The sequence below is a fragment of the Elgaria multicarinata genome, chromosome 3, assembly GCF_023053635.1.
Source record: "Elgaria multicarinata webbii isolate HBS135686 ecotype San Diego chromosome 3, rElgMul1.1.pri, whole genome shotgun sequence".
In the NCBI taxonomy this organism is placed as follows: domain Eukaryota; kingdom Metazoa; phylum Chordata; class Lepidosauria; order Squamata; family Anguidae; genus Elgaria; species Elgaria multicarinata.
Window position 1 is genome coordinate 96174201 of NC_086173.1, and position 27781 is coordinate 96201981.

A 27781-nucleotide genomic window follows, 5' to 3' on the forward strand; every position below is an offset into this window, starting at 1 on the left:
GGGAACTTTACCCTGTCACTCCAGGCACTTCTTCCCAGATTGGCTCCAATAACTGAAGTGAGCTAGGTTGGAAAAAGACTATACAAAAGGTGTGCAGGGAGACAGCCCCACTCCTCTCACCTCATCTTACCTTTTTCAAGTAAAAATTAAACCCACCCACTCCCTGCTTTATAGGTGTATAGGGCAGACACCTGAAAAATGGTGGCAGCCCCCATCACATCCTAGGGTAGAAGTGACAAAAAGGAGGTGGTAAGATATTCCCAAGCCTGCTGCTCTTAACATCTATGTTTTCAGCCAGTCTGCAAAGCCTATGTTTTACCTACATCATAAATTGGAACAAAGATTTCTGTACACTCAATCTTGAAGTAGCTTGTTCCATCTTAAAAAAAAAGTTGTGTTGTATATGTTAATACTAATTACTTATCTAAGCATGAGCAAAAATGCTTTGGAAAAACAGTCATCTCCCCAAAGTTCTTGTCTTTATTTAAAGTGAACACTGGCATTAAAGGAGGTGGTTTACACTACTTAGAGCTTCTAAAACTCCCAGGACTTACACAATTTTTGTAGAGGTGGTTGTTGGAGAATGTACTAAGGGGACTGTAAACTGTTCCATTATTCCCAAGGGGACTTAGTCATGAGAAATTCTTGCTGCACTGGGCCAACTAGGGTCAGTTTGCATGCTTGTGGGGAGGAATCCAAAACCTACTGTTCTGGTTGAGCTTGGGTATCCTGATGTTGTGGGCGTTCGCCTGGTGTGAGCCAGTACAAAACATTGAGAAGGTTAGCACCGACGCCTTCCTAGTACAGCCAAAATGGATCAACAGAATTAATTTTCCTTTGCTCCTGAGCAACTGCTAAGGTTCCGATCACAAAGGGATGAACTATCAACGCTTTGCAAGAGAGAGTAGTTTTCTTACTGCACTCGGCTGACGTTTTCTGATACTCCTAACCTCAATACTCCTTCACAAGGTTGCTTATGCACATACCCACTACTCTCAGGCAGCATGAAGCTCCTCGGGTTCACTTCACCTATCATACATTGTATGTTGAGAGGGTACATGTGACAACGTCACTAGTCCGACTAGTGCATTGATACAAGGCCATTTTTCAGTGGGATAATTCTTCTAACACCTGTGCTATTGTTTCTTGCCAGAAGAGTCTCTCTGCCTCACCTCACAATGGCAGTGCCAGGCACAAAAGTTATGACTTCTGTTCTCACGCCTCACCTGAGCTGCATGCCTGCCCTGCTTTCAGGGGCACCATGACAATGCAGCAAGAAACCAACAGTAGAAGTTGGATCTCAACATCTTATGGCAGCTTCCCCCAATTTCATGCCCTCCAGATTGTTGGACTACAACTTCCATCATCCCCAGTAATAGACATGTTGGCTGGGGATGATGGTAGTTGTACTTCGTCTGGAGAGCACCAAACTGGGGAAAGCTGCCCTCCGGCATATACATGATTTCAACATCCAGGAGATTCACTGAAACCTTGATAGTTTACATGACATCAGTGCATAAATGACCTTTACAGGAGCCAACAGTATCACCTTCTAAAAACTGGCCTGTTTTAGGAGCCAGAGAGCAGTGAACAAAAGTGTCTTGGACCTCAGAAAAAGGTGGACGGCTGCATTTTCTCAGTGCCTGAGGAAGTGGGCGGAGTGTCTGAAGGCTTTAAAAAAAGCCCCAAGCGTTTGTTCCCCTCCGATGGTTTGAGCTCAAAGTGGAAAGCTGCTCTGCCTACTGGCAGAATAAAGCCATTGGGATAAACACTTTCTGCTCCCTTCTCCTTAGCTTTGGCCTTGTAGATCCAAGAACTTCCTCTCCTCAAATAGGTTCCTGAAAAGGAACCTTGGGGCATGTAGTTGCTCACAATATCAAAAAGACTCCTCCATGCCAAATGAGGCCACTGAAATGGAGGATGAACATGGGTTTGTGGGTAAAAGAATGGTGAGCTCATTTCTGGTACCGAAAAAACAACCTAAGTCTGGTCATGTGCCCAGAGATATCGTTTCTTATCTTTGGTCCCATAGCCATTATTTTTTTGAATCTGCTTGGTAGATCTTAAGAGATCTAGCAAAAAGCATAGTAGATCCATAAGCGTGGTCTTTCCCTGCCCCCCATGTAGTGATTAGGACTGATCATAACCACCAAAGTTCCTATCCTTCGTGTGAAGCTTTGGCTGGGCAAAAGCAAGTTGGTGGCTCTGCCTCTGTGTTCACTCTTCTAACAAACATGTTAGCTCAGTGACAAGATTCTTTCTTGGAAAGCCTGGTGAGTTTGTGCCCCTGCCTAAAGGTGTGCACTGTGCTCTTTTCTCCCCAAAGGAGGCTGTCAGCAGAAACCCTAGCTGCGAATGCCTCCTTTGAGGAAGATAAGGCCCTTGTGTATCGTGGGTTAAAACACACACATAATATTGGCATAATGTCTACACCAAGGCTTTAGCTACAGTGCTAAGAAGTTTTTGTGTGTATATATGCCAGCTCCCATTTGTCTGCTATGCTGTGTTGGCAGGATCAGCCAAAACTATGTCAGAGACCCTATTGATATGCTTTCCCTTAGCAACTGCTTGCTTCTCAGATGGTAGCGTCAATGACTTAAGACTTACCTTTTAGAGTTGTGTAGCTGCCTTAAGATGCATCTTGATGAAACTTTGGAAGGTGTATGTTCCCCTGTTGAGCAAACCTCTCCAGAGCACAGCTAGAAGGGAAGACTTTTAAGAAGCCCTTACAAAGATGCTGACAAAAAGGAAAAAAAGACTTCCGTCCTCATACTACTAGAACCTAGGGTCATCCCATGAAACTGACAGATGGGAGATTAAGGATACCATCTTGGGCCAGTGATTTATTAGCTTACAACTGGTGAATAAAATTGAGGACTTCATCTTTTGTCACCACTATTTGCCTTAGTACTTCAGACTCCCTTCCTGAAAATATCAGTTTAGTGAAGACAGGGTTGGACTCGATGGCCTTGTAGGCCCCTTCCAACTCTGCTATCTATGATTCTATAAAAAAGGATTCAATGAACCTCCCAATCTCCTTATCCTCCTTTAACTCTATCATAATGCAACAGTCCAATTGTCTCCCTAGTTGCTTTCCTGCTTTTGATATATTTAAAGAATTCTTCGTTCCACAAAAAAATTTTTGCAACTATTGTTCGCTTTCATTTCCTTTGTGCAAGTTTGTGTTCATTTTTGTTCTCATTTGGGCAAGACATCCATTTTCTGAAGCTTTCTTTGACATTGTTCGTTAACCATTGTGGTGACCTCTTGAGACTCGAAGCTACCTTTTATAACCTGTACTATATATTCTAACTGAGCTTCTATTATTGTAGTTTTGAGAAACTTCCAACCATTTATGGTAAGGGGAGACATGATAGAGGTGTATAAAATTATGCATTATGTAAAGCAAGTCGATAGGGAGAAGTTTTTCTGTCTTATAATATTAGAACCTCAGCCAATGAAACTTAATGGGAGATTAAGGACAGTTGAAAAGTTAGCCAATGGAACTATCAAATCAAGATGAGCTCATCTTCTATGAAGGCAGCATTTTAGCCACACATACCTGAGACCTACTAAACACAAAGTAGAGAGGTATAACAATTCCCTCTTGCCTATGGTGTGTTCCTGCCACCTAGATTATAGTTCCTATTAGGAGCTGGAAGAGACGGCTGTACCAGTCAAAACCTCCCCCCCCCCCCCACACACACACCTTCTCTCTGGAAGTTATTTCTGTAAAAATGAACAAGTGAAACAATCCATCAACACTATATTCCTCTTCAGAAATGAGAGACAGTGGCTGGTCTACAGTTCCAGAGCCAAGGTGGTGTAGTGGCTAGTGTGTTGGACTGGCACCTGGGAGACATGGATTCTAGTGCCCACTTAGCCATGAAGCTCACTGGGTGACTTTGGGCTGGTTACTGACTCTCAGCCTAACCTACCTCACAGGGTTGTTGTGAGGGTAAAATGGTGAGGACTATGTAAGCCACCTTGGGATCCTTGCAAGATAGGAAAAGGTGGGATATAAATTTATTTTAAAAATCAGCATTTATGAATGAGCCTTCAATGACCCCACTTGCAGTCTGAGACAGCAGCGCTTAAACATAGGCTTACCACATTTTCTATTGTTTTCCATGCTTCTGACCTTGTAGAGAATCATAAAAAGCCACACAGAGACAAGGGCCTACGATTTTAGAATCAGATCTTACAATGCTTTTTTTTTGTACGAGAATAAAAAATGCAGCTGTGAATTATGTGTGTTTTAAATCGGTGGTCTTTTCATCAAAGTAGAGGGAGGGTCATCCTCCTCCCCCAGGAGCCATTTCCATATTTTGATAAGGAAAATGGTGCCTTAAATGTCTGCAAGATGGTTAATGATGCAGTTTGTGTGTGGGGTGGGGGGGAGGCCAGGATCCCATCTCAACAAGTCAAGTTCAACTACTGATAAAAGAAGCAAATATATAGATGGGCTAGGGAAATGAAGGGCTCCCAATAACCAGTCATCCACAAAGTAAGTCTGGAGGCCTAAGGACAGATTACAGGATAGTGTGTGGGCTGGACCACTTTCCTTTGTACAAATAGCAGCAGATCGCATGAAATTTTAAGTGCAGTCAGCAACGAATCCTAATTTTAAAGATATTATGGCACCATGGTTTCCATTTATTTCCCATGTGGAAGCCTTTTAAATTTGGATCAAATCTCAATGAAGTAGAGTTGCCTTTATGTTTTTCTACTTTATACCCCCCCCACTTATGTTTGCTATGTCATTTGTATTTTTATTCTTTCATTAGGGTGCTTCCACTTTCTTAGTCCTGATATTTAACAGTCCAGTGATCTAGCACAAGCAAATCTGCTGTCTAACTGGGGCTCAAGAAAAATAGTGTTTGCTTTTGAAGAGAGTTGCTTCAGGTGGCAGGTGAATATAGTTGATAAAGACTCAAAATAAAATATAATTTCCACATTTTAGCTTGCACTTGGGTTTCTTCTTGCTTCAAAGTTGCAGCAGATAGGAACAGCCCACTCACTCGGTATATGTTCTTAGAAACCATAGTTCACCACTGAGTAGCTTATAAGAATGTGAAAAGTGCTGTAGTTGGCCTACTATTCCAACCCCTGAATGTATATTGACACCAGTTTAACATTTCAGGAGCACCATAATTTCTCTGAAGCCTTTGAAGGAAGCCACTAACTTAGTTTCTGGTATTTTGATGCGGCACCAATAATGACAGCATGGCGGAAGTTAACTTTTAAGCACAGATTTCTTTAGAGTACTAATCATGATTGTGACTACGTGTTCATAATCTTGTGAGCCACTTGAGGTGTCGTGAAAATTTTGGATGTGGGAAATTCCAACTGAAAACCTTGCTCAGGGATATGAAGTTTGCTCTCAGTCTAGTCTCTGCTAAATCAGAGCCATAATGACCCAGAAAACTATTTTTAGCTCCTTGGAGGAGGGACTGGATACATCTAATGATAGTTTTGTTTTGTTTTTAAAAACACCTTCCTGAAAGCACTGCCTCCATCAAGAGAAGAGACTGGCCTGCCCTCATTGGTATACATCATACATTTATTAGTGAATATCCCTCTCAAAATCAGCCACAACATTAAAAAAAATAATGATTGCACTACTTGGTCAAGCAGAACTAGCAACTTTCATTTTAAAAAAAGTACAAATCTGTTAAAAATTTCAATCAGTATAATACACATATATATAATACAACATACTAGTTATGTTAAATGCTACAAACCAATATGATTCCAATGGAATGGAAAAACAAACACTTTTTTTAGAGATTTAAGAACCTTTTTTTTCTTCTCTATATATTAGCCTTTTTTCAAATACATACATGGGAAAAATGAGGTAACTGTAAATGTGCAAGTAACAGAGCAAAAAAAAATTATATATATATATTTATAATATATATATAATATATATATATAAACTTTCTAACACAGAACAAATGCCCTGGTGCCCTACAGGGAGGCTCCTCTCCTTGTAGGGTGAAGCTGAGCTATCCCTCTGGAGGGCACGGGACTGGTATAAAAGAACAGTAAACAGTCCACTATCCCACCACAGGAAATCATTGGTAAACAGTGGCATCTACAGCGCAATCAGCAATCACAAACATCCTAAATAAATGTTTTAGTAATTTTTTTTGTGTTTTTTTTTTAAAGTTTTGTTTTAATGATAATAATTTTAGCTGCTCATTGGAATAAATTCTGCAGCACACGAGCTGTGAGCTTTCGAGTCACCATCAGAAGAACCGTAAGGCTTTTCTACCCTCCCCACCCGCAAATGACCTTTTCTGAAAAGATGGCGGGGGAAGGAGAAGAGAGCACTGGAAACGGATGGGCGCCGGCACGATTCTGATTGGCTATAAATATAGAAACACCTCCGGTGGTTTATATATTTTTTTAATATATATATACAGTAAAGACCTTTGGTTATTTGTGTCATTTGTGGAATAAGGTTTTGCTTTTGTGTTGGGTTGGGTGTTTTTTTTTCTTCTTGAAAAGCTGTGAAACAAGGGGAAAGGCCAAGGGAGGAGGTGGGTCTGACACAAGGCACTGGCTTGACATGTGAGAGGGAGAGGAGAATCAACTGGTCACAGAAGGACTGGAAAGAAGGAGATGCTGGTATCTGTGCAGTTTTACTATGGCAAGCGGCCCATTCCTGTGTGTGTGCGTGCGCGCGGGCGCATAAGCGCATGGGCCAGGACCTGGCTTAGGTGTCGAACTGCAGCTATCCTAACCCTCTGAGAAATGGGGTGGGAAGGAAGAGGCTAATTATTTGACCTTGTCCACCATATTGATTGACTGCACCATAATCTGCATCAGCCAATACACAAAGGGGAGAGGGAGAAAACCCTTAAAAACACTAACTTAACATAAATTCATGTCATTGATTTTTTTTTTCTTAAAGGAAAAATGCTGGGGCCTGCCCAGAGTTCAAGAGGTTGGTTTCTAATTTCCTGATCATGCAGCAGGCCAGCTGCTTCTGTCAAACAGAGACTGCTAGTCAGTTCTAGTGCAACCAACCTTGAGAGTCCCTACCTACCTGGCCAATTGTGTCCCTGACTAATCCAACTGCATACGCTGAGGGTCTGAAGTCCAATTTTATCCTGGACTATGACTGAAGAGGCCAAAGACTGTTCCCAGACCCACCCATCCTAGCGTGCGGAGGACTTCCAAATCCCCAAATGGGTCAAGAATCACAGCAACCGGCGGGTGAAAATAGCTTCTCGTCTCTGCCGCATATGGCTGGGAGCACTGGTGGCAAAAGGCCTGGCAACCCCAGCCATGCTTGAGACTTCCCCCTGCTTTAGAGGTAAGTATTGCTGAGAGCCGGTGTGCTCCGAAAACCACCAACTACCCTGCGCCTGCCCACGGATTTACAAGAGGCTCTGCTCTTTCTCCCCCCCAGCCACCATCCCAGCTCAGAACACCCCCCACCCCCAGAAAAGAGCTGAGTTGGAAGGCAAGTTTCCCTTGCAAGTCCCACTTCTGGGCTGCTCCAGCCCAATCAGATGAATGGGGCACACACACACACCCGCTCCATTCCTTAGTGCCTTTTTGTAGTCATGTGGTCCTTTGTCCCAGAACAGTCAGACACAGCTGCTTGGGAGCCAGCAAGTCACAAATGAATTTGACCTACTTATTCTAGAGCAGTTAAGTGAAGGAGCAAGAGGAAGGTGCCCCACTGATCTAGACAGGCCTGAGAATGGCTCTTGCTGCTGCTGCTGCTGAATAAGCAGGGAAATCCCGGCCCTGTCTTGGGCTCTCTCTCATCTGCCGCTACCCACTTCAAAAGCCAGACTGAGAATACCAATGGAACGAAAAGTGCCTCTGAGGTGGGCAGCAGAAGACGCAGAAGGCAAACACAGCTCCACCGGGTGGATGCTGGAGATGAAATTCTGACCGAGCGTGACGCGGCCAGACTTGCTGCCTAGGGGTCACTGGTCAATGCCAGACGACTCTCCCATGGTGGTAGCAGCTGCAGAGAGGGGTGTGGGGGAAAGGAGTCGGTCGGCAGGGGTAGCTTCTCCCACCTCTGCAGCACCGTGGCGGAGAAGCTGCACCTGCCCAACTCCTCCTTCCACAACAGCCATGAACCGCGCAGGAGCCCTGACCGATCTGGAACCTTGTGAGCTGACCTCAGGCTACGTCCAGCAAAAGACCACACGGCCTCCTCCTCCAGGCCCAACCAGGTTTCAAATCAATTTCTAATTTGGAGGGGAGGGAGGGGAAAGAGAAATGCCCCGAAAAGCGTTAACGGTCCTTGTGAGGCGTTGCGGACATGTGCAGTACAGTGCATGGCAGTAATCAGCTGAGCACAAAGAACTCCCTCTTCCCCACCCACCCCATCACCCCACAGCTGGCTAGAGAGTTAGCCAATACCAAGTTCCAAGCTGGTCATAACAGGCATGCATAATTTGTGAACATTTACATTAGGTTTTGTCGTCCTCTCCGAGTCTTCCGCCAGGCTTCAGAACACAAACCAACTACACGGCGAGGGCTTCTCTCTTGCTCCACGGCATAATCATGCAAAACAACTTTTATTTTAACGATAACAGGTTTCTGTAACAGGGTGGCAGGTTGGTTGCTTTCTTGCTTCAAACCAGCAGGTGTTTTAGGTAGGATAGTGTATGTGTGCAGACACAGGAAGGCACACAACTTAAGTGTATGCTTGTCATGGCAAAACACACCCAAGGTACCTGACCCAGAGCACAAGCATCAGGCCATGCAGAAAACCCCACTGGGATGGCAGTAGCAGTAGTAGGGCCAAACTTGATTGGGGGGGGGGGAGAGCAGGGAGGGGCAGAATAAGAACGGCAGGCAGGCAAGAAGGGGGCGAAAATGCCTGCCTGGTCTTATCCAAAAGGAAAGAAAGCCGATGCATTGTTGCATACAGCATCTTGGAGGGAGGAGGGATCACCAGATGGGCTTTCTCCATGATAGCTAGTGCAAGGGTAGGCAACAAGATTAATAAATAATTCCCCATCTGCTCTCTGCCCGGGATGCTGCAGTGCAGAGCCCCACAGCTGGCCAACAGCTTTCAGGGGCTTAGCCTGGGCTTGGTACAGAGGAGTGGGTGGGAATTGTAACGGGAGGGTTGAAGGCTTCTGCTTCAGTCTGTTGAGCATCTCCCCCTCCTGTGCAGGAGGAAAACAGGGAGCGAGAAAGGAAACAAAAACCAAAACCCAGGCACCCTCCTCCTGGGAATAAAGCCAGTGGTTCAAACTTGATTTTATTTTTTTTCCAGGGGAGGAGGGTTCATGGCAATGGGTAGGCAACCCAAATGTATTAGCAAAAAAAGTGACTTGGGTGGGGGTGTGCAAAGGGAAGGGAAGACGAAGAGGCGTCCTCTGTAACATGATTCTCAGTCCCAAGACACAGGCTCCATCGGATTAGGTGCCTGTCACAGGGATTCTGGCTTACACATTTCTCCCCTCCTCTTCTGAGGAAAAAATGGGTCTTTCCCCCATAATCGCCTCACAGCAACCAGAAGGAGGGTGGGGTGAGAGATGTCTGGGTCCTGGTTCAGGCCTGTTTTCCCCTCCATCCCGCAGCCAGTTGTGAGAACAGCCCTGAACTCCATTCAGCATCTCAGGCAAGCACGGGGGGTGGGGGCATGAGAAGCCAGGGGGGCTACGGTGTGAGTGGGTGTATAGGACATCCCAGAAGGTGGCTCTGGCGCATGATCGGTGTGGGGGCAGCCACGGCTGTTTCTGGCAAAGCCGCAGGCTGCTCATATCAGTGTCGCAACCAACCAGCCCCCTCCGCTCCCCGCTGCTACTGCCTGCCATACAACACTGTGCTCTGGGCAAGTGGCTGGCGGGACGACTGAAGCAGGCATTTCCTCCACCCTTTGAGCTGCTCTGCATTCAAGGCCCCAATCTGGCACTGCCAGAAGAGGATGCGTTCAGACTAAAATCGGGTCAGACATCCACAGAACTAAAACTAAACAGGAAAGGAAAACCAAAAACCAAAAAGGAATGCAAACACCTGGAGAATAATGGCGCAAAGGATGGAGAGTCTTTGGAGTGCGGAGCACATGGGGACACCTCCCCCTACAAAGCATGACACCGCGGAGCTGGCTCTACCACCAGGCCCAGTCCATGCCATGGGGTGAGGGGGAGGGGGTGTCATACATTGCTTATATTCTCACCACATCCCAGGAGAGGCCCCAGAGGCTGAGCGTACAGGCTGACCCAAGCCCCTGGTCCAAGGTCCGTATCCTGGAGTGAATTTGTGCAGCAGTGTGTTGACGCGCCTCACTCGGCCTCCCGGTGCACTTCTGAGGCATCTGCTCGGCAGATGGGGCACGTGCGGTTTGCCTGCAATGACCAAGGCAAGAATGCAACCATGAAACTTCAGATGCGTCCGCCTTGGCTAACCCCCGTCCACTGCAGAGAGGCTCATGCTGGCCTGCTGCAGGGAAGCGCAGACAACCAGGACTGATGGGAGTTGCAGTCCAACAACATTTGGAGGGCCTCAGATTGCCCACTCCTACAATCAAGTCAGTGTCCCCTCTTAAGGGACATGTACATAGTTCATCCTCAATGCTGAACGGAGAGTAAAGCCATTATGAATTTGACAAGAGTGGGAGGGCAGACTGGCTTGCAAAATCTACTTTGAGATCCACCTACCAGAGCATGGTGCAAAAGACATACACTTACAATGGGTTATCTCCCTCTATCGCCCAATGACCATGTGACAGAGTTGTGTGTGGTCTGCCAGTCCCAGCCTCATTCCTGCCAGTTCCATTCCTGGCTATAGCTCAGTAGTAGAGTAGTGAAAAGATCTCCCAACTTCTAATGGAAGAAAAGTAGACCACTGAGGAGAAGTAGGAAAGAAGCACAGAGATGAAATTATACTTGTAGAAGGAATAGCTGTCCAGGTGAAGTCCTTAATCTCTCTGTGCATATCCAACATATGCCAGTCCTTCTCTAAGGGATGAGAGGAGTGAGTCAGTGTAGAATGATCTCCTGTGACCTATGGAATAAGATGCTGACCTTGGGAACAACGGTGGGGTTGGGTCTTAACTCAACTATGTCTTTGTGGAAGGTTAGCAGGCCTTCACGTACGGAAAGGACAAATAGCTCTGAAATTATTTTTCTTGATGTAAAGGCAACCAGAAATAATACTTTTTGGGACAGGAATCTGAGCGGAATTGTCTTCATGGGTTTGAATGGTACTTTCATAAATGCCAAAAGGACAACTTACCAAGCTTCCAGGAGGAAAATCTGTGAACTTAGGAGGTAGAGGAGGGATTAGTACTGAGCCTCTTCTGAGAAAGCACTTAAGATGAGGGCAGGAACTGAGAGGTAGGCATTCTGACTTAGGATCGATGATATGGCTGAGTCTGTCTGCATATGGTGGCAGGCTTTAAGCCCATATTGAGGCCTGTTGCAGGAAGGAAGCAGAGCAGCTAAGGAAAGCCTGTTGCAGGAAGGAAGCAGCTGCCAGCTAAGATAGTCTGCATTATAGTTCAGCTTACCTCAGATGTGCCGGGCTGAGATGGAGGCCAGATGCCACTCAGCCTAGAGGAACATGTGTTGTGCCTCTTTGTGAAGGGAGCAAAATTCCCATCCTCCAGGGCAATTAATATAGACTTTGGTTGTAGTATTATCCACCCGGATGGGAATGTGTCAATACTGCACCCTCAGGATCAAAGTGTCTCTGGCTGAGGTCCATCCTTGCCAGTAGACTTTGGCAACCTGGTTGTTGTAATGAATGCCCCATCCCTCCAGGCTGGCTCCCATGATCAGCATGATATTGGGAGGTTCTTGGAGTGGTGTACCCAGCTGAAGGTTCTGTAGGATTCGCCACCAAAGAAGGGAAGACTTGAGTAGTTAAATTAGGTGTATCTGCTGAAGTTGTTTATTGTAATCTGAGCCTGGAAAAGCAGAAGTAGCCACTGTAGAGAGTGGGAATAAAGTCTTGCCCAGGGCTGATACCTAGGCAGGGGATCATTACAGATATTCCAAGTCCATCAGATCTGCTAAACTTCTGTGGCAAAGGTGTGCTGTCATTTGTTGAAGTTTGGTCTTTCTGGGCAGACAAGGTCTATGCAGATGTCAATGAGATCTCCCAGAAGGACAGACTGAGTTGGTTGCAAGATATTCTTCTTTTTGTTGATACTGAAGCTATGATGATCAAGACAGGCATGGTTAAGTTTGGCTTGTTCAGCACCTTCTGTTTGGAGGTTGATCTGAGAAGCAGTTATCTAGATAGGGACAAATATGAATCCCTTGAATATGAGGATGTGCTATAAGGGACACCATGATTTTGATGAAGACACTTGGGGCTGAGGCTAGGCCAAAATGTATCACTCTGAATTGGAGATGTTGTGTTTGCTAAGTGAATCTCAGACATTTCTGGTCATGTGCGGAGATGTGAATTTGAAGATATGCCTGTAAGGTTGACTGAACATAGAAATGTTCCCATGTGAAGGGCTTCTTTGATTGTGTGAAGCATCTCCATGTGGAATTGTCTGTACTTGTTGAGGAGCTTGAGGTAAAAAATGGTTCTCCAATTTCCATCTTTCTTTGGCATGACTAAGAAGATAGGGTAAATACCGTGAACTTTTGTTGTTCATCCATAAACTTTTATGGGCATTGCTTTCTTTCTGTCTTTTGTTTCTATCAGGATGTCTTGCAAGTCATGGTCTTGAAAGATGGCTGCACATAAGGCAGCCATCTTGCTGAAGCTCAGCAAGTCATGGTCTGGCCAGTGCTTGGAGGGGAGACCACCTGAGAACCACATGTAACCACCTTGAGTGCCACAGTGGAAGAAAGGCAAGGTGGCACGATTGCGTCTGGATGTCCATGTGCCAATGTTTGAGCAAAATAGATCTGCAGCCACAGTAGTAGTAATAGTAGCTGCAATGGCTCATGCAATAAATTGGAGGGCATCTTAGGTGGCATTTGCTATAAAGGGGAAAGACTTACGAGTTTGATCAGGCTCCTATAAAGTGATGTCTGGGTTCAGGTCCTTATTGTTTATGTTTTCAACCCAGAGAATTCAAGCCCTCGCAAAATAGGAGACTTCCAAGGCATGTAAGGCAAGGGCTGATGGATTATGGGCCTTCTTTAATGCAGTGTCAGACCTTCATTCACCTTGGTCCTTGTGGGATGTAACCCCACCCTTCGGCATGACTGCTCCCGAGATTAGCATAGCCACTGGGGCATCTACAAAAGGTGTCTTAAGCTTTTCCATGATGTCCTGGGGTAGCGTATAGAAGCACTGTGCAACGTCTGCACTTTTTTTACCCTGTAGGGGAGAGGCCAATTTCTCTTGCAAGAGTTTTAAAAAATAATTTGGAAAGGAAACCTTCCCTAGTGGCTGGCTTAGATTCAGGAAACATGGCCACCCCCACCACTCCTTGAAAGTGACTGTACTTTCTCTGCCTCAGCAGGATTAATGGCTCAAGTAGAGATTGCCTTAGATAGTAAGGGCAAGAAGTTCTTCTATTTAAAAACAACAACAACACCATTTGTGGAAACATCTTCTGTTGTCTCCATGTCTGACCTAGCCCACTCCTCCCTCTCCAAATCCTCATTGCCCTGGGAGGACAGGGAGAAGTTGCTATCCTGTAGTGGATTAAAATTGTGCCTTGATAGCGCTCCCCATGGCTGTTAAGTGGGAATTAGGTGAACTCTCCCTGGAATCCACCAAAGAGTGTTGGCTGAGTGTGGAGGTCAGCTGTTTGCTAGATTTTTGAGGCTTAAGCCGGTTAGCAGTTTTAAATCTTGGGGTGGGGAGAGAGAATCAGAGGGGTGTGGGTCACAAGTGTGTTTAGCATTTGCAGCCTGGCATTGCAGTCTGTTTGTCTAAGGAGTTCGTCAGTTAACTGATCCAAGCCAGTTTTTGTGAGCTGTGAAAGAACTGACTGATAAATTAGGGAAATATTCTTAACAGAAGGGGTCTATGACTCCTCAGGCCTTGTTTGGTTGGTTAAAACCGGAGGAGAGAAAATGGATTCATCCTCATTTATAAAAGTGAAACTAGAATCCAAAATGGCCGCCTGCTGTGTTTAGTGGGAAGCTGTCGCAGCAGGGATGTTTGCATGTGGAAATTGGTTATCACTCTCACCCTTCTTTTTGTTGAAGAGCTGATCTGCTGTGTCTGGGGCTTCTGAATCCCTTCTCCAGACCCTGATTATAGACCAGTAAAGGGCTCCGGATCTGTCCTAGAGAGGATGGCATGGTCCATAGACACAGGCACCTCAAATCTCTCAGTGGTGACCGCTTCCCTTGGGGTTGGGGCTGTTTCTGGATGCCTCAGTGTTGACCAGGATTATCAGGTGGGCAGAGCTGGCAAAACTACCCCTCGCTGCCTCTTCCCCCCTGAGTGCGGCCGGCAAGATCACGCTTTGATCTGGAGCCAAGGTCGTGGGTCCAGTTGGCTTTCAGCAGCTTCTGCACAACAAGTCATGAGTAACTTTGTTTCCCTTTTTTGCAGCTTTGGCAGCCATTTTCTTTTCCGAAGGAGCCATGGAGAAGAGGAGGAAAACGAACAACAGGAGGAAACAAGAGCGGAGATGAAGCTTTTTTGTTTCTTTTTTCAAGTGAGAACGAGCTTATTTAAGGCAAATAGGAAGGAAAATAAGGACAGAAAAGGCAATTCTCAGAATGGAAGGAGATAGGAGAGAAGCTCCGTCCTGGATGTAAACCAGGGACCAACTGGCAGAAAGGAGCCTGGGACTGGCAGACTACACAAAACTCCGTCACATGGTCCCTGCTTTTCTTGGGAAATAGATGGAGTTAACCCATTGTAGAGATGCCTTCCCTACACCAAACTGGAGATAAGGGGGTGCACCCCCTGCCAACTCTGGCCCCACCAACTGCTGGCATGTCCCCCGCCCCCACACAGAGATTACCTCCATGGGAATGCAGTCCTTGACAGAAAAAAGTTTCTTAACCTCTGTTCTAAAGCTTTGGTTCATGGTTGCCATGAGACCCACTTCCCTGTTCAGGTGGCTCATTGCACCAATATGCACTTCCCAAGCCATCGCACCCAGCACAGAATAATCTTTTACTGCAATGGCTCCTTGACTACGGATCCTTTGGTCCAAGCAGCAGTTGTTACCTTTAACCATTTGTCAATGCACTTAGCATGGAACTCGTGGTTGCAGGGCAGAACTCGCAGCAGCTGCCTTACTTCAAAGTCACTGAAGCACACAACACACCTGGGGAAGTAGGAAGAATCCAGTCAGTAAGGTAGCAGGAGAGAAGGAAAGGAGTGGCATATGTGGACCTGTCATCATGAAGAGTCTTCAAGAACTGTATGATCTAGTCTTTCCTTTGTGGTAAGATTTCCTTACATCTAGTTGTAGATACTTATCTAGGCGCCTGATACCTAGAGTTCTTTCAGACAAGTCTTCTATTGCGCAATCACTCTAGTTTGTTCACAGAAATTTATGGGAGGTCTAGATATCGCTGTCTTTTATTTGTAACCCTCCCATGTTTCCCCAACACTTCCTTCCATCTTTTTTCTTACCATAAAAAAAAAATCATTAAAGAGGGAAAGACAGAAGAATTGTACAATGTTTTTTTAATTGGGAGTACTAAGAATTGTCCATCTGGATGCTGGAAGCACCTATAGTTCCAGGGGAGACTGTTGATCTTCTCTAGGAAAGCTATTTCACAGCTCAACTGCAGGCGGAACCCACTCTTCACAGAACTCATCTAAGTCTAAGGGCAAAGCCAGATGTACCACCTTCCAGATGTAAGTGGGTTGTTTTGTTGGGGGGAGAGCTTGGTTCTCCTCATGTGTCTTTTGCGGACACATGTACCAATGCAGATGCATTCCTCTCCTCCCATGCTTTGGGCAGGCATTTTGCTGCTTTTCGGTGGTGGGGTATAATTTCCCCTACTTTCACCCCAACACCTAGCATGGTTATCCATTTAAATATCTATTTAGCTCCTCCTCCTCTTCTTCTTCTATATAAAAAATGGCAATAAGTTGCTTTACTAAAATTGAAACAATGCTCTGGATAAAAGGGGAGGGCGGTTTCATGACTGCCCCCCCCCAACTACACTGCCTTCCCTTCTTACCTGGGCACTGTTTATTTCATACAGTCAAGAAGCCATCAGAGAACTTCTCTAACCTCTGCCCCACGACTTACAAGGTTTGCTCTGACTGATGGCTCTCTGGGTTGAAGCGGTAGGATGGAAGGTGCTCAATGTCTGCTTTGGTGAGTCCCCGTGGCTTGGCCTCTCCTAGCCTCTCAGCCAGATTCAGTAATGCCTAATGAAAATTGGAAAGAGAGATACACAGTAGAATCAGCTTTTTGGCCCCAGAGAGCAGCAGCATCTTCTGTTGTACCTTTGCCCCCTCTTGCTGTCACCACCCGTTTCCTTAAACACAGCAGTCCTAAGCTCTTTCTGAGGCAGCCAACCTGCAGAACCAGTTGCTGCTCTAGAACAGGGGCAGGCAGACTTCAGATTTGCAGGATCTACTTGGTTTTCTATTAGTGCTCAAGATCCACCAACTGGAGCCTGGTGAAAAATATATACACGTAGAAGTAAAGAATTCTGCGCCCAGAAATTTATTCTGAATCCCAGAACTGAATGGCACTCACAGTCCTTCCACGCACAAAATTAAATTTGGGTTACCCCAAGTTTTCTTCATTTCAGCAGTATAATTTAGAGTGGGATGGAAAGAGAGTCATTTTGTGGCTTATTTTATAGTTACAACAACTAGGAGTCAGAAATCTTTACCAATTTACTGCAAAACATCCAGAGATGTACCAGTAGATTAAGATCTAACTTCTGCTCACTCCTGCTCTAGAGCATTTCCCCATTTTGATGATATAACAACCTACCTCATAGTTTTCCATCTCTACATCATCCACATCCAAGTCCAAACTTATTGTGGGTCCCACTGCTGTTGGTGACACAGGAAGCATTGAACTGCAGTTAAAAAAAAAAAAGTTGCTCGTGGTGAACAGAAGCAGAAATCACACGTCAGCACACATGCAGGCCAGAACCAAATCTTATATTTTGACCCAGTATATTGCTAGGGGAGAAAAGGTGGCCTGTATTACTGCAGAGGGACTACCTCGAAAGGCAGAGCCTTCAATTCAAGACATTTGTCCTCTACTCCAATATAGGGAGAATTCCAGGGAGCAATTCTCTCCCCCTTGGGTGAATGTAGAGCCAAACAGATACTCACAGGAAGTATGGTAGGAAGCTCGGGTAGTACGGTGGGGGTGGTGGGGGAGGGGGTGGCAGTGGCTGCTGCAATCTGTATCGCTGGGTATTCAGTCGCCGGGGCATCATGTGTGGATATGGCTGTTGGGAATACCAAGAGCTGGGTCAGTGTTGCCTAATGCCTAGGCACAAAACACAAACACAAACACGCACACTCCATGCCAAGTTTGGGGGGGCGGGGAGAATCTGCATCTGGGCAAATAAAAGTTCTATGCACTGAGAAAGTCAGAATTCTGCAACACTGTCTATTATGCCATTCAAGCACATCTGCCGAGCCTTGTCTGTGGTTTTTTTTTTTTACTACATTGCATAACCTATTCTGGTTGGAATGGGGAGCAAGAAGGAGTTATGCAGGGCATTGGAGCCACACTCTCTTATCGCCACAAATGTTATTCAGCCATCCCTCTGTCTTTTAAGAAATCAGCAAGCACTGCCCTTACGCTTTCAAGCGTATTTTTTGCAACCACAACATGTACAAATCTTCCGGCTAAAAGAAAACAGACAATATCCAATGTGCTCTCTGCAAGTTTTCTGCATCCTCCTGGAACTAAGGCACACACTTCTTGCAGCGCACAAGAAATTTCCGTATTTGTCAGGATGACCACACTAGTGGGTGAATTTGAGTTGCAAAGGGCAAAGGACAGACCACAAAACAGCGTTTGCATGTGCCCAATCCAGAGAAGCTGCTGGAATAGAACCTGCTGGCCATCTCTTTTGCCCCACGTGGTGTGCAAATGCTGCCCAGACTCTCAACCCTGCTAAGCACAGAGCCCTTTCATAGGACACTCACCACGCCAAAGGGCAGTTCCTGGTGCAGTGGGTCGTGGGTTTGTGGAAGATAATGCAATGGCACAGAGGGAGACAGTGCAGGAGTGTGGTGGGAAGGAGAATAGGAGAAGCCTCCAATGGAGTGTTGCTCACCCCGAAGCTCCACCTCATTTTCTATCCTTTGCAGTGGCTGTGGAGAAAAGCAAATAAGATGCAGTTCTAATTAGCAACACCTCCCAAATACGCCCATGGAGTCAGAAATGGTAAAAAAATGCTGTAGTTAACAGTACTGCCCAGCCACTGGAGCAGAGAGCAGAGCTCCAGCTTTTACTGTAGGGAACCAAAAGATGGCACTGCTACGCTAACTCTCACATGTCATCACCAGGATAGTCTAGTAGGTACCTTCCAGGGTTAACTTGATGGGAAGCCACTTCCTCCTTCTGCTCCTCTTCCCAGCATTCTCTCTATGGGCAGAATGACATGTGACAACAGCAAAACCATGTTCGCAGATCACAGCAACAGTGTGTGTGTGTGTGTGCGTGCGATTTCCACTGGGTGGGAGGGACGCTGCTCTTCTTCTCCCAGGCTGGTTCCGAGACTGGAAACACACATGCAGTGAAGGGAAAAATGGCTGCCAGAGCAAATGGCTGGCACCCCTCCCTCATCTTGCTGTTGGAAATCCTCCTGCCCAGCTTTACTGCTGTTTGATGGTGACCCATGTTGAAGGACACGGGTCCAATGCCATCCTATTTGGCTTCGCCTTATACCTCACTACTGACCCACAGTGCCAACATACAAATCTCCAGCCCTTGCCCTTCTTAGAGAAATTCAAAACTTTGGTGTCTGCACATGCAACAGGGATCTTGCATCAAATGCAACATAAGGTACAGATCCCCAGCCATCATTCATGGCCATGATGGAGGCGGGTGGGAAGAGGAATAGAGCAAAGCAGCCTTCATCAATCTAGTCCTTGCCAGATGTACTGGACTACAACTTCCATGACCCCCAGCCAACATGGTTGTTAGTCATGCTGGCTGGTGGGTTATAGTTTCACACATCTGGAAGGCACCAGGTTGGGGAAGGCTGGAGTAAAGCAGACTGTCTCAACTACTGACACAAGGCAAAGCACTAACCAATTTCTTGATCAATGGGTGCTGCAACATTATTTCTTCATCGTATGACTTGCATTAAACAACAAAGGCAGAAAACACACACAAATGAACCCAGTACCCAGCACCTTCTGATTACCTAACAATGACATCAAAAGCTCTTCTCTAGATGGATGGTAAGAGTCAGCTTCTGTGCAGAAGAGTGCCTTTCAGTGCATTCTCATTTTCTTCTCTCCCTTGTCTTCCCGACGTCCTGCCCCTGCATCCTCCTCTTGTTTCTTCAGTTCTTCTCCCCACAATTGTCCCCAATGGGCTTCCACCTCCACTTTACGACTTTTCTCTCACCTTCTAGCCTCCCCCACCTCCCTCCCTCCACTTGCCTGACAGCAACACTCAATGCCACCCAGTAAGAGCATCCAGCCTCCAGTAAGAGAGGCTTCCAGCACCAGCAGCAAAGATGCACATGGCCAAGACGGACCCCAATTTCCAACCTGATCTTTGTTTAAGAGGGTCTACCCAGGATCTTCCTCTTGACTATTCTTTCTATGCTCAGATACCAAGAATTCTAGAGGACTCTTCCTTGATTAAAGGATTTCAAGGAGGAGATTCAGTAAAGTCCAAAAGGGGTTACAGATATTCCTTTTGGTGAAGGATTTTCTGTAACAAGACTAAATCTGGTATTGTGTACACTTTACTTTGGGACAGTCTTTATTTCAGCAAGATACATTCAGTTTTCTATACATTGAAGGACCACAGGGCACATGCTTTACATGGAAAAGGTCCCAATTCAATCCTCAGCAGTTCCAGATAGGACTGGAAAAGGGTCCCTATACTTTTTGGGTCAGTGGGGCACATTTGGAATTTTGAGTCTGTCATGGGCACTGTCACAAATGAATGCCATATTGGGGGAGGGGCTTTCTCATTCATAAAATGGCTGCTATGGTGGGCATGGCTGGTCCCAAAAAAACATTTCCCAGAGGGCGTACTAGTGAGACTAAAAGAAAAGTAACTTGCCCAAAGCTTAAGAACAAGCCAGAGCTAGGGCCTGAGCTTCAAAACACAAAAACCACTCTTTCGAACCCAAATAGAGATGGCGCTTGAGGGCAGCACTTTGCTTTGCAGCATGGCAACCTCCCAGACTCTTTTTTAAAATAAAAAAATCTTAAATTAAAAAAAAAATCGGAAGGTGGGTGCCAAGAGAGGCATCCGCGGGCACAGTGTTGCCTGTGGGCACCACGTTGGAGACCCCATTTCTAGACTGCTGCTGATAGCCACCATAGACAGCTCTGAGTTTGATAGACCAACGGACTGGCTTGGAATAAAGCAGCTGCTCTATCTTCTTCTTTTAAGAGGAGCGTTGCCCATTTAAAACCCTAAAAAAAAACCCTCTCATTTTGCATTGTACATCACACACCATTCAACTCATCTATCTCTGATATAGACACTCTTTCACAATGCTGGCTGCTCTTTCTGACTGTCACTACATTCTTGTCCTTGCTCCCTCTGGCAGCAAGTCCCTCATACTGAATACAGTGCATGAAAGAACACCGCTACTAGTTGGTAGGAATGGAGGACTACACAGCACACTGGGAGGTCTTGCTTCAAATCTGCCATCCCTGTATCATTTGGGCCCCCTTACTTTCTTTCCCTTCAAAGGGAAGCCATGAGGGTGGGAGGAGAAAGGTCCAAAGCATAAAGGAAGAAAAAACAGAAAGGGTACAGGAGGCCGGGCCACAGCAGTATAGGCCAGTCTTCCCCAACGTGGTACCAGCCAGATATTTTTGATCAGCGAGAATGATCAAAATTGTCAGGAATGCTGGGAGTTACAGGGTACCAGCTTGGGGAACCCTGGTATAGCCTGTAAAAATCTATCCTAACATATGGAAGTCTCATAAACCGGTATAGATTGGCATTTTACCACAGACCAGATTCAACTATATTGGACGAGGCCAGACAAGTGAGTGGCCTCAAGCACCCTAGCCCAGATAAGCTATCACCACCTCAGTTACCCACTTACAAAATGGGAACATTAGCAACCAACCTCAAAGGATTATTGTTTGTGCATGTTGGAGGATGGAATAATGATGTTCTTTAGGAGTGTACTGTTTTAATCATGCATCACCGCAAGCACTTTTTAAAGTAGAAAGGCAATTCATGAATGAGAAAAACGTGTCAGAGCTACCGCGGGTGATCAGTGGCAAGGAGGAACCACTCCCCACCCGCATCTCGCTCTCGCAGGTTGCCAACTTTATGCAGAAACTCTCCCTGTTCCACCTCGCCTCATCCCTGTTTCCTTTAGGGCACCACCATTTTGATTGTAAACCTGCAGGCAGAGACTGCCTTGTTCTTATTGGTCATATGTAAGCTACTCTTCGGGGCAGGGGTGTTGTTGCCCGAAGAGCAGTGTTAAAAGGCTTTAAATCAGGAGAGTTGAAACTCAAGTCTGTGGTCCAAATCTGGCCCTCTGGGGTTTCACACACCTTCTTTCCCTGGCCCTACCCCCTTCATCTGATTGGTGTTTTGAGCTCCATTGGACTCCCCAAAGAGATCTTAATTCCCACTCTACACTGTCCTACAGATACAATGCACTTGTTGGGGAAGGTCATATCAGGCCTGCTGGTCATGCGTACAGTCCAGGCTTGAGTTTGTGTCTAGCCTGAGCTACACAGAAGTCTAGGCAATAAATGATCGTATGTAGGGGACCATGAAAAAGATATCTTTCTATCACACAGATTACATACGTTCCCTCATGACCACTGGAAGCCTCACCCAGATACAATTATGTTTCGTCTCTTTACGAGAGCCATTTTCAAGCTTCTCTTTACACTCAGGACAACTGCAGGAGACTTTCTCTGCAAACTGATGCTCGAGACATCAAGGAGATAGCAGACTGTATGCTACACTAGAGGGTCACGGCCATGCTGACTTTGACACCCCTCAACAGCAGCAGACCTGAGCGTGGGGAAGCAGGCTGCACGCCATCCCAAGAAACTTACCATGCGAGGATGCTGGGGCTGGAGTGGGACAAACTGGCTGAGGGGAGCCATATGCGGAGGCTGGTGTGGTGGCACAGGCGGTGGAGGGTGCAGGATGTAATGATCGCTGGAAATGAGTGGTGGGAATGTTTGGTAGGAGACAGGGAGCTGCTGCATGGCACAGGCCTGGATCAGCTATAAGAGGAGAGAAAGAAACAGAGAAAAAATAAAGCTCTCATGAGACGGCTATGTGCCACATGCTTAGGACCAGAGCGTCCTACCTGAAGGGCCACCAATGTCAGTCTGGCTATAGAATAGGGAAGAGGCCCACTGGCAGCAGGTTGTCTTCTCCTATGACTGGCAGAGAACACCAATAAATCCTAGCCTCTTAAGTATATGGAGAGAAAAACAGACCCAGCTGATCAGGTGTCAAGCCCAAACAGTGCAGTGTGGCGATACTGCCCCAAATCGGAGAACAAGACTTTACCCTGTGCTGCTCTCCCCATGCCAATGGACTCACGGGGGGTGGGAGGCAGCAGAGTGGGTAGTGCTGTCCACTGAACATCACTGAGCATGCTGGGAGCTGCTGCGCGCTGCAACCAGGAATGTGCTGGCCAGTGTGAATGGGGAAGCCTTGCGTTGTTACCGTGGTCACCGTGTAGGAGAGAGGGACAGCTCCCTGATGCACCTGGAGGGAAGAGACAATCAAGTCACATCTCCTTGCATCAGCACATCCAAACTACCTTACCATCTCCACTCCGCCAGCTGAGCCCACAGCTAAATATGCCAGCACAGATTTGAAGTTAAGCAACATTACAAAGGGAAGCACTGGTCTCAGGTCTGCAGAGGACTCCATCAGCCAGTGGCTTTACAGAGAACACAACTACCCAGCAGCGCTGCCAGATCCCTCTCCCTGGCATGCAAAAACACGCAAAAGGAGGCGATCCCAAACCAACAGAACCAAGCAACTCCTTCAAGAGAAGATGTAAACCACTAGGGACAACAAATCAAGGTCTTAATGTACAGGCATAGTTTTTAAAGTCATACAAATATACAGTGGGGCATGTTTCAGATAACCACAAATAGCAACTGATGAAATTCAGTGCAAAGAGGGATGTTCAAAATCTATAAAAGATTGCTTTTGAAGCGCCATAATGGAAAGCTTTCTGGAGGAACACACTGCCCAGATTATCATGCCTAGGTTTTGGAGATGGAGGTTGAGCTCTGATATCCAGTTCCTCTAGGAACTAACACTCCAGCTGACTCTTAGATTAAAAATAATAATGGTTAAATCACAGAATGAATTTCCGCACCTCTGAGCTGTTCACCTTGGATCCTACTGAGAAGCTGCAGGCCTTTGTATGGCATATGAATGGCTGGAGCTCTGCACCCTAACTGGCTATCAGTGAGGTGAATCAAGTAACCAACAACCCATCCTGCAGCTGGAATTCTTGGGACTTGCTTTTAAGAAACCTTTAGATTTTGAACCCTCACCCATACATTCATCAGTTATCTTGTGCTTTGAAATGTGCACATTATATTTTTGACTCAACTCTCGTGGTTTCTTCTTCCTGTTTCTAGGCCCCCCTCTTGGGATATGTGGCTTGCCCAGAAAACTGTTGTCATGGAACGTTTTAGCCTCTGCCCCCCAAAAGACTATGTGAGCAGCTCCCAATTAACCTGGAAATTAAGGCATAGCTTGTTTTTTATTGCTTTCAGTGAAAGTGATTGAGTCTTGTTTTTATTATGTTTCATATAAATCACTTATAATATAGTTTTAATATTTGTTCCTATTGCATAGTGCCCCTGAAGAAGGATTTATTGTGAACCGCCCAGAGAGCTCTGGCTATTGGGCGGCATAGAAATGTAATAAATAAATAAATAAATAAATATGAAGCACATTGCTCCTCACAAACACCTGGAGTACACTGGCCTCCTTCAGCATCTGTGCACCTGGAGACTCCTCCCTTCTTGTACTGGAAGACATGGCACACACTGTTTGATTAGCCTAAGAGGCTTCCACATTAGGGCATTAAATCCCTGGTTTTAAGAGGTGCTAACCTTTTGCCATGCACTGCTGGAGGGGGCACCCTCATCAGGCACTCTACTGGCTTGGATACAGACTGCCACCGGAACACACAGCTTTACCTCTTTCTCGAGGCTACTTGGAACTCAGCCAAGCAAAACTAATGCAAGTCATAATCTGGAGCACAGCAGCCATGGGTTGCCAACTCTCTGGGGAATGATGCACAACAGCAGAGGGACATATTGGTAAGAGTCATTTCTAGTATAAAGGCCAGAAGCATTACAGCATGTGTATGAGCGTGCATGTATGCATTTAAGTATGAATGTATATCTGTATTAATCTATATGAAATTAAGGTATCCTGTCTCCCAAAGTGTTAAGAGACAAACTACAGGTTACCTGAATTATGCAGTGTGTAGCCACCCCTGCTTTTGCTTTCTTACACAGAAGTAAGTGTGTACTATACCAAATCAGACTGGGATCAGCACACCGGAAGGGGTTGATGAAACCTTCCCCCCACATTTGCTTCCCAAAATTCACACCCACCCCCTACAATACTACAAACTAACACAGAAATAGGGGATTAAAGAAAAGAAGAAAATACTTCACTGGCATCAATGGAGGCTTTTATCTTTTTAACTCCCATGGCTGGGGTGGGCAGGTGGGAATTCTGGAAGCAAACATCTACAGAGGGGAAGGTGCACACTAGTCCCGATCCAAATCAGGGCTGCACATTTACTTATTAATAAGAAAGCAAAAGGGTTACGGTACAAGTTAAGGTAATATGTAGTTTGATCCTTAGAGGCTCTGCCTCAAGCTGTCTGGGAGGAAGGAACGAGTAAGGGAACCATCTTACCCAGAGGTTCCTGCCTGCCACAGAAAGGCAAGCAAGTTTAGCAGGACAGAGGCTCGAATCTATCGGGAACCAAATGCCCAGCGTTCTGGACCTGAACTGTCCTCCAGAATTCCAGCAGCTGCTGTGTGGATGTTGCCATGGGAACAGGGCTCCCACAGCTAGCAGGCCTGCACAAGTATATGATCTAATGAGATGGGATATGACAAGAGTTCTTCATATATACCATGAAATTTGCAGGTTTGGTTTTCTGAGAAGCTATGTTTTAGTTTTAAAGAAATGCTGCTAGGTCTGACAGCTGTGGGAATAAAGAATGCAATGCTTATGGAAGGTTTTCCCATCAGACCTACAAACCAGGAGGACCTGATCACACATTAAGCAGACTGTGACATCGCCGGCTGAGCTTGGCCCCACCCCCTTGTGGCTTTTAGTATAATTTGTGAGAAAGTGCGCCCGCACACACACACACTCTCTGTACAAGGGAGTTAGGAACCTGCCTGGTCAAGAGTCCCCAATCTCCTATACACGCATAGGCTCTTTCACAGGTTAGGACATACTGGAGTGGCAGCAGAGGGCGCGACCCCTCGCCTCTCTGTGTACCCGTTCAAAGTCCTCAATACGCAGGGATTCTAGTGGTCAGGTGGGCTTGCTCCCCAAACCATTTCCCACTTCCTAGACCCACCACCATCATTTCCTTTCCTCTCAGTTTCCTCAGCCCTTGTCCAAAATATTCTGGACCCTGCAATACCTCCAATATTTATTATTTTTAAGAATTTATAAAACTACACTATCATCCAAAAATGGGATTGAAGGCTGATGAACTTAAAAATGTAATATCAATACAATATTAAAAGAACATGAAATTAAAAGGGATCCAACTATTTAACCAGATGCAAATTCAATAATTTAAGATACGATGCTATGGTCCCTAAGAGGGCATTCCCCTGACATGTTTCTGGCATTGGAAACAATTTCCCTCCCACTGGATGCAGTGGGAGGGAAATTGTAAAAAGTACATAAAAGGGAAAACACACACCTAAAGTTAAGGAGGGCAGGGAAATATTGCTCCTCCCTCCCTCCCATTGTGCATCAAACGGGGCTTTGGATAATGCAATTCTTCCATCTTTTAATCTCCCCTCCACCCCTGCCTTGTAGATTGCTCTGCCCAAATGCTTGGGCAAAATGGGAAAAAAAGTTTTATCCTGGTACTGAAAGGAATACTTCAGGCTAAGACACTGTGTATGTGTGAACTGCATAAGTTATAGTCCAGGAAAGTGGAACAATAGTGTAATTCGGCTGTCCCCAAACTGGTGCCCTCCAGATTTCTTGGACTGCAACTCCCAGCATCCTCCAGCCAGTTATGCTCACTGGGGGACTCTGGGAGTTGTAGCCTAACACATCTGGAGGGCACCAGCTTGGGGAGGGCTGATATAATCCTTTCCATACTGGTGCAACAGGGTCCTCACCAATTATTTCCTCATGTTGATTCGAACTATTATCATTCCCCTCAGATTGCACTATAAAAGCAGTGGGGAGGGAGCCACATTTTCATGTTCTGATCAGAGGCTTTTGTATATGGATGATGTGGGTGGAGCCAAAAGGGATGTGAACAAAATGTTGCCCACTTGGTGCAGAATTGCCTTGGAACTACATCAACTCAAGGGTATGTGGTTCCACACTGGACAAAGGAGAAGGGAGAAAGCAGTAAAGGACTCCTTAGAATTCCATCCCGAAAATTCAGAGGACTTGACCCAATCCTAACAAGCAAAGACTATATCATTTTATTTTATTTATTTTATTTATTTATTTATTACATTTCTATACCGCCCAATAGCTGAAGCTCTCTGGGCGGTTCACAAAAATTAAAACCATAATAAAACAACCAACAGGTAAAAGCACAAATACAAAATACAGTATAAAAAGCACAACCAGGATAAAACCACACAGCAAAATTGATATAAGATTAAAATACAGAGTTAAAACAGTAAAATTTAAATTTAAGTTAAAATTAAGTGTTAAAATACTGAGTGAATAAAAAGGTCTTCAGCTGGCGACGAAAGGAGTACAGTGTAGGCGCCAGGCGGACCTCTCTGTGGAGCTCATTCTACAACCGGGGTGCCACAGCGGAGAAAGCCCTCCTCCTAGTAGCCACCTGCCTCACTTCCTTTGGCAGGGGCTCACGGAGAAGGTGATCTTAAGGTCCGGGCAGGTACATATGGGAGGAGGCGTCATGCTATTGGTCTATCTAGCCCAGTACTGCCTCTACTACAAAAAACAACAGTCCTCTAATGTCTGGAATGAGACATGTTTCCACCCCACCTTGTTACACATGATTTATCTGGGAATCCTAATGACTGAAGTTGGGTTCCTATGAGTGCAAGTGTGTGCGCTCTGCCACTGAGCGATAGGCCCTCTCATGACCTGCAAGCAGCACAGGCACCCAAATAAATAACCAGTATGAGCTAATGTATTAGTAGGACCATCCACTTCAGCACACACGTCAGCAATGATATGTCCCTGGATGGGCTTGAACCACCATCCTTTCAACTCAACAGAGGGATATGCTAGCTGACTGTACCATACAGATGAGCTTCAAGAAAGATTCATATGTACATTTCTACACACCTTCCAAGATGAAAGATCTTTAAGAATGCCCAGTATTGGGTATATCCAATACAAACACACTTCTACTTCTTTAATGGAGGGAATCCATAGGGAGAGGAGGTGTTTGTCTTGACTTAGTTTACTATTCTTGGCCAACTCAAGGCCTCCAGGCCAGAAGAAAACAATGTTTTGGAGCCTGTGGGCACATTTGAGAATTTGAAAAACTGCCGT

General features: G+C 45.8%; 1 protein-coding gene across 6 annotated transcripts in view; it reads right to left on the minus strand.

Annotated features, from left to right (window-relative positions):
* Positions 1-5545: 5545 nt before the first annotated feature.
* RNF44 (ring finger protein 44) overlaps positions 5546-27781 on the minus strand; it is a 73750-nt gene continuing 51514 nt past the window's right edge. For 5 of the 6 annotated variants that reach the window (XM_063120946.1, XM_063120945.1, XM_063120948.1 and 2 more), the window contains 8 exons: positions 22556-22756; positions 22090-22263; positions 18007-18174; positions 17179-17297; positions 16829-16916; positions 16130-16251; positions 15091-15190; positions 5546-10334 (listed from right to left, as the gene is read on the minus strand). In XM_063120946.1, the coding sequence (XP_062977016.1) occupies positions 10272-10334; positions 15091-15190; positions 16130-16251; positions 16829-16916; positions 17179-17297; positions 18007-18174; positions 22090-22263; positions 22556-22756 (1035 nt within the window). In that variant the 3' untranslated portion in view covers positions 5546-10271. The remainder of the gene's footprint in view (positions 10335-15090; positions 15191-16129; positions 16252-16828; positions 16917-17178; positions 17298-18006; positions 18175-22089; positions 22264-22555; positions 22757-27781) is intronic. The other variant, XM_063120949.1, reaches the window with a different exon arrangement.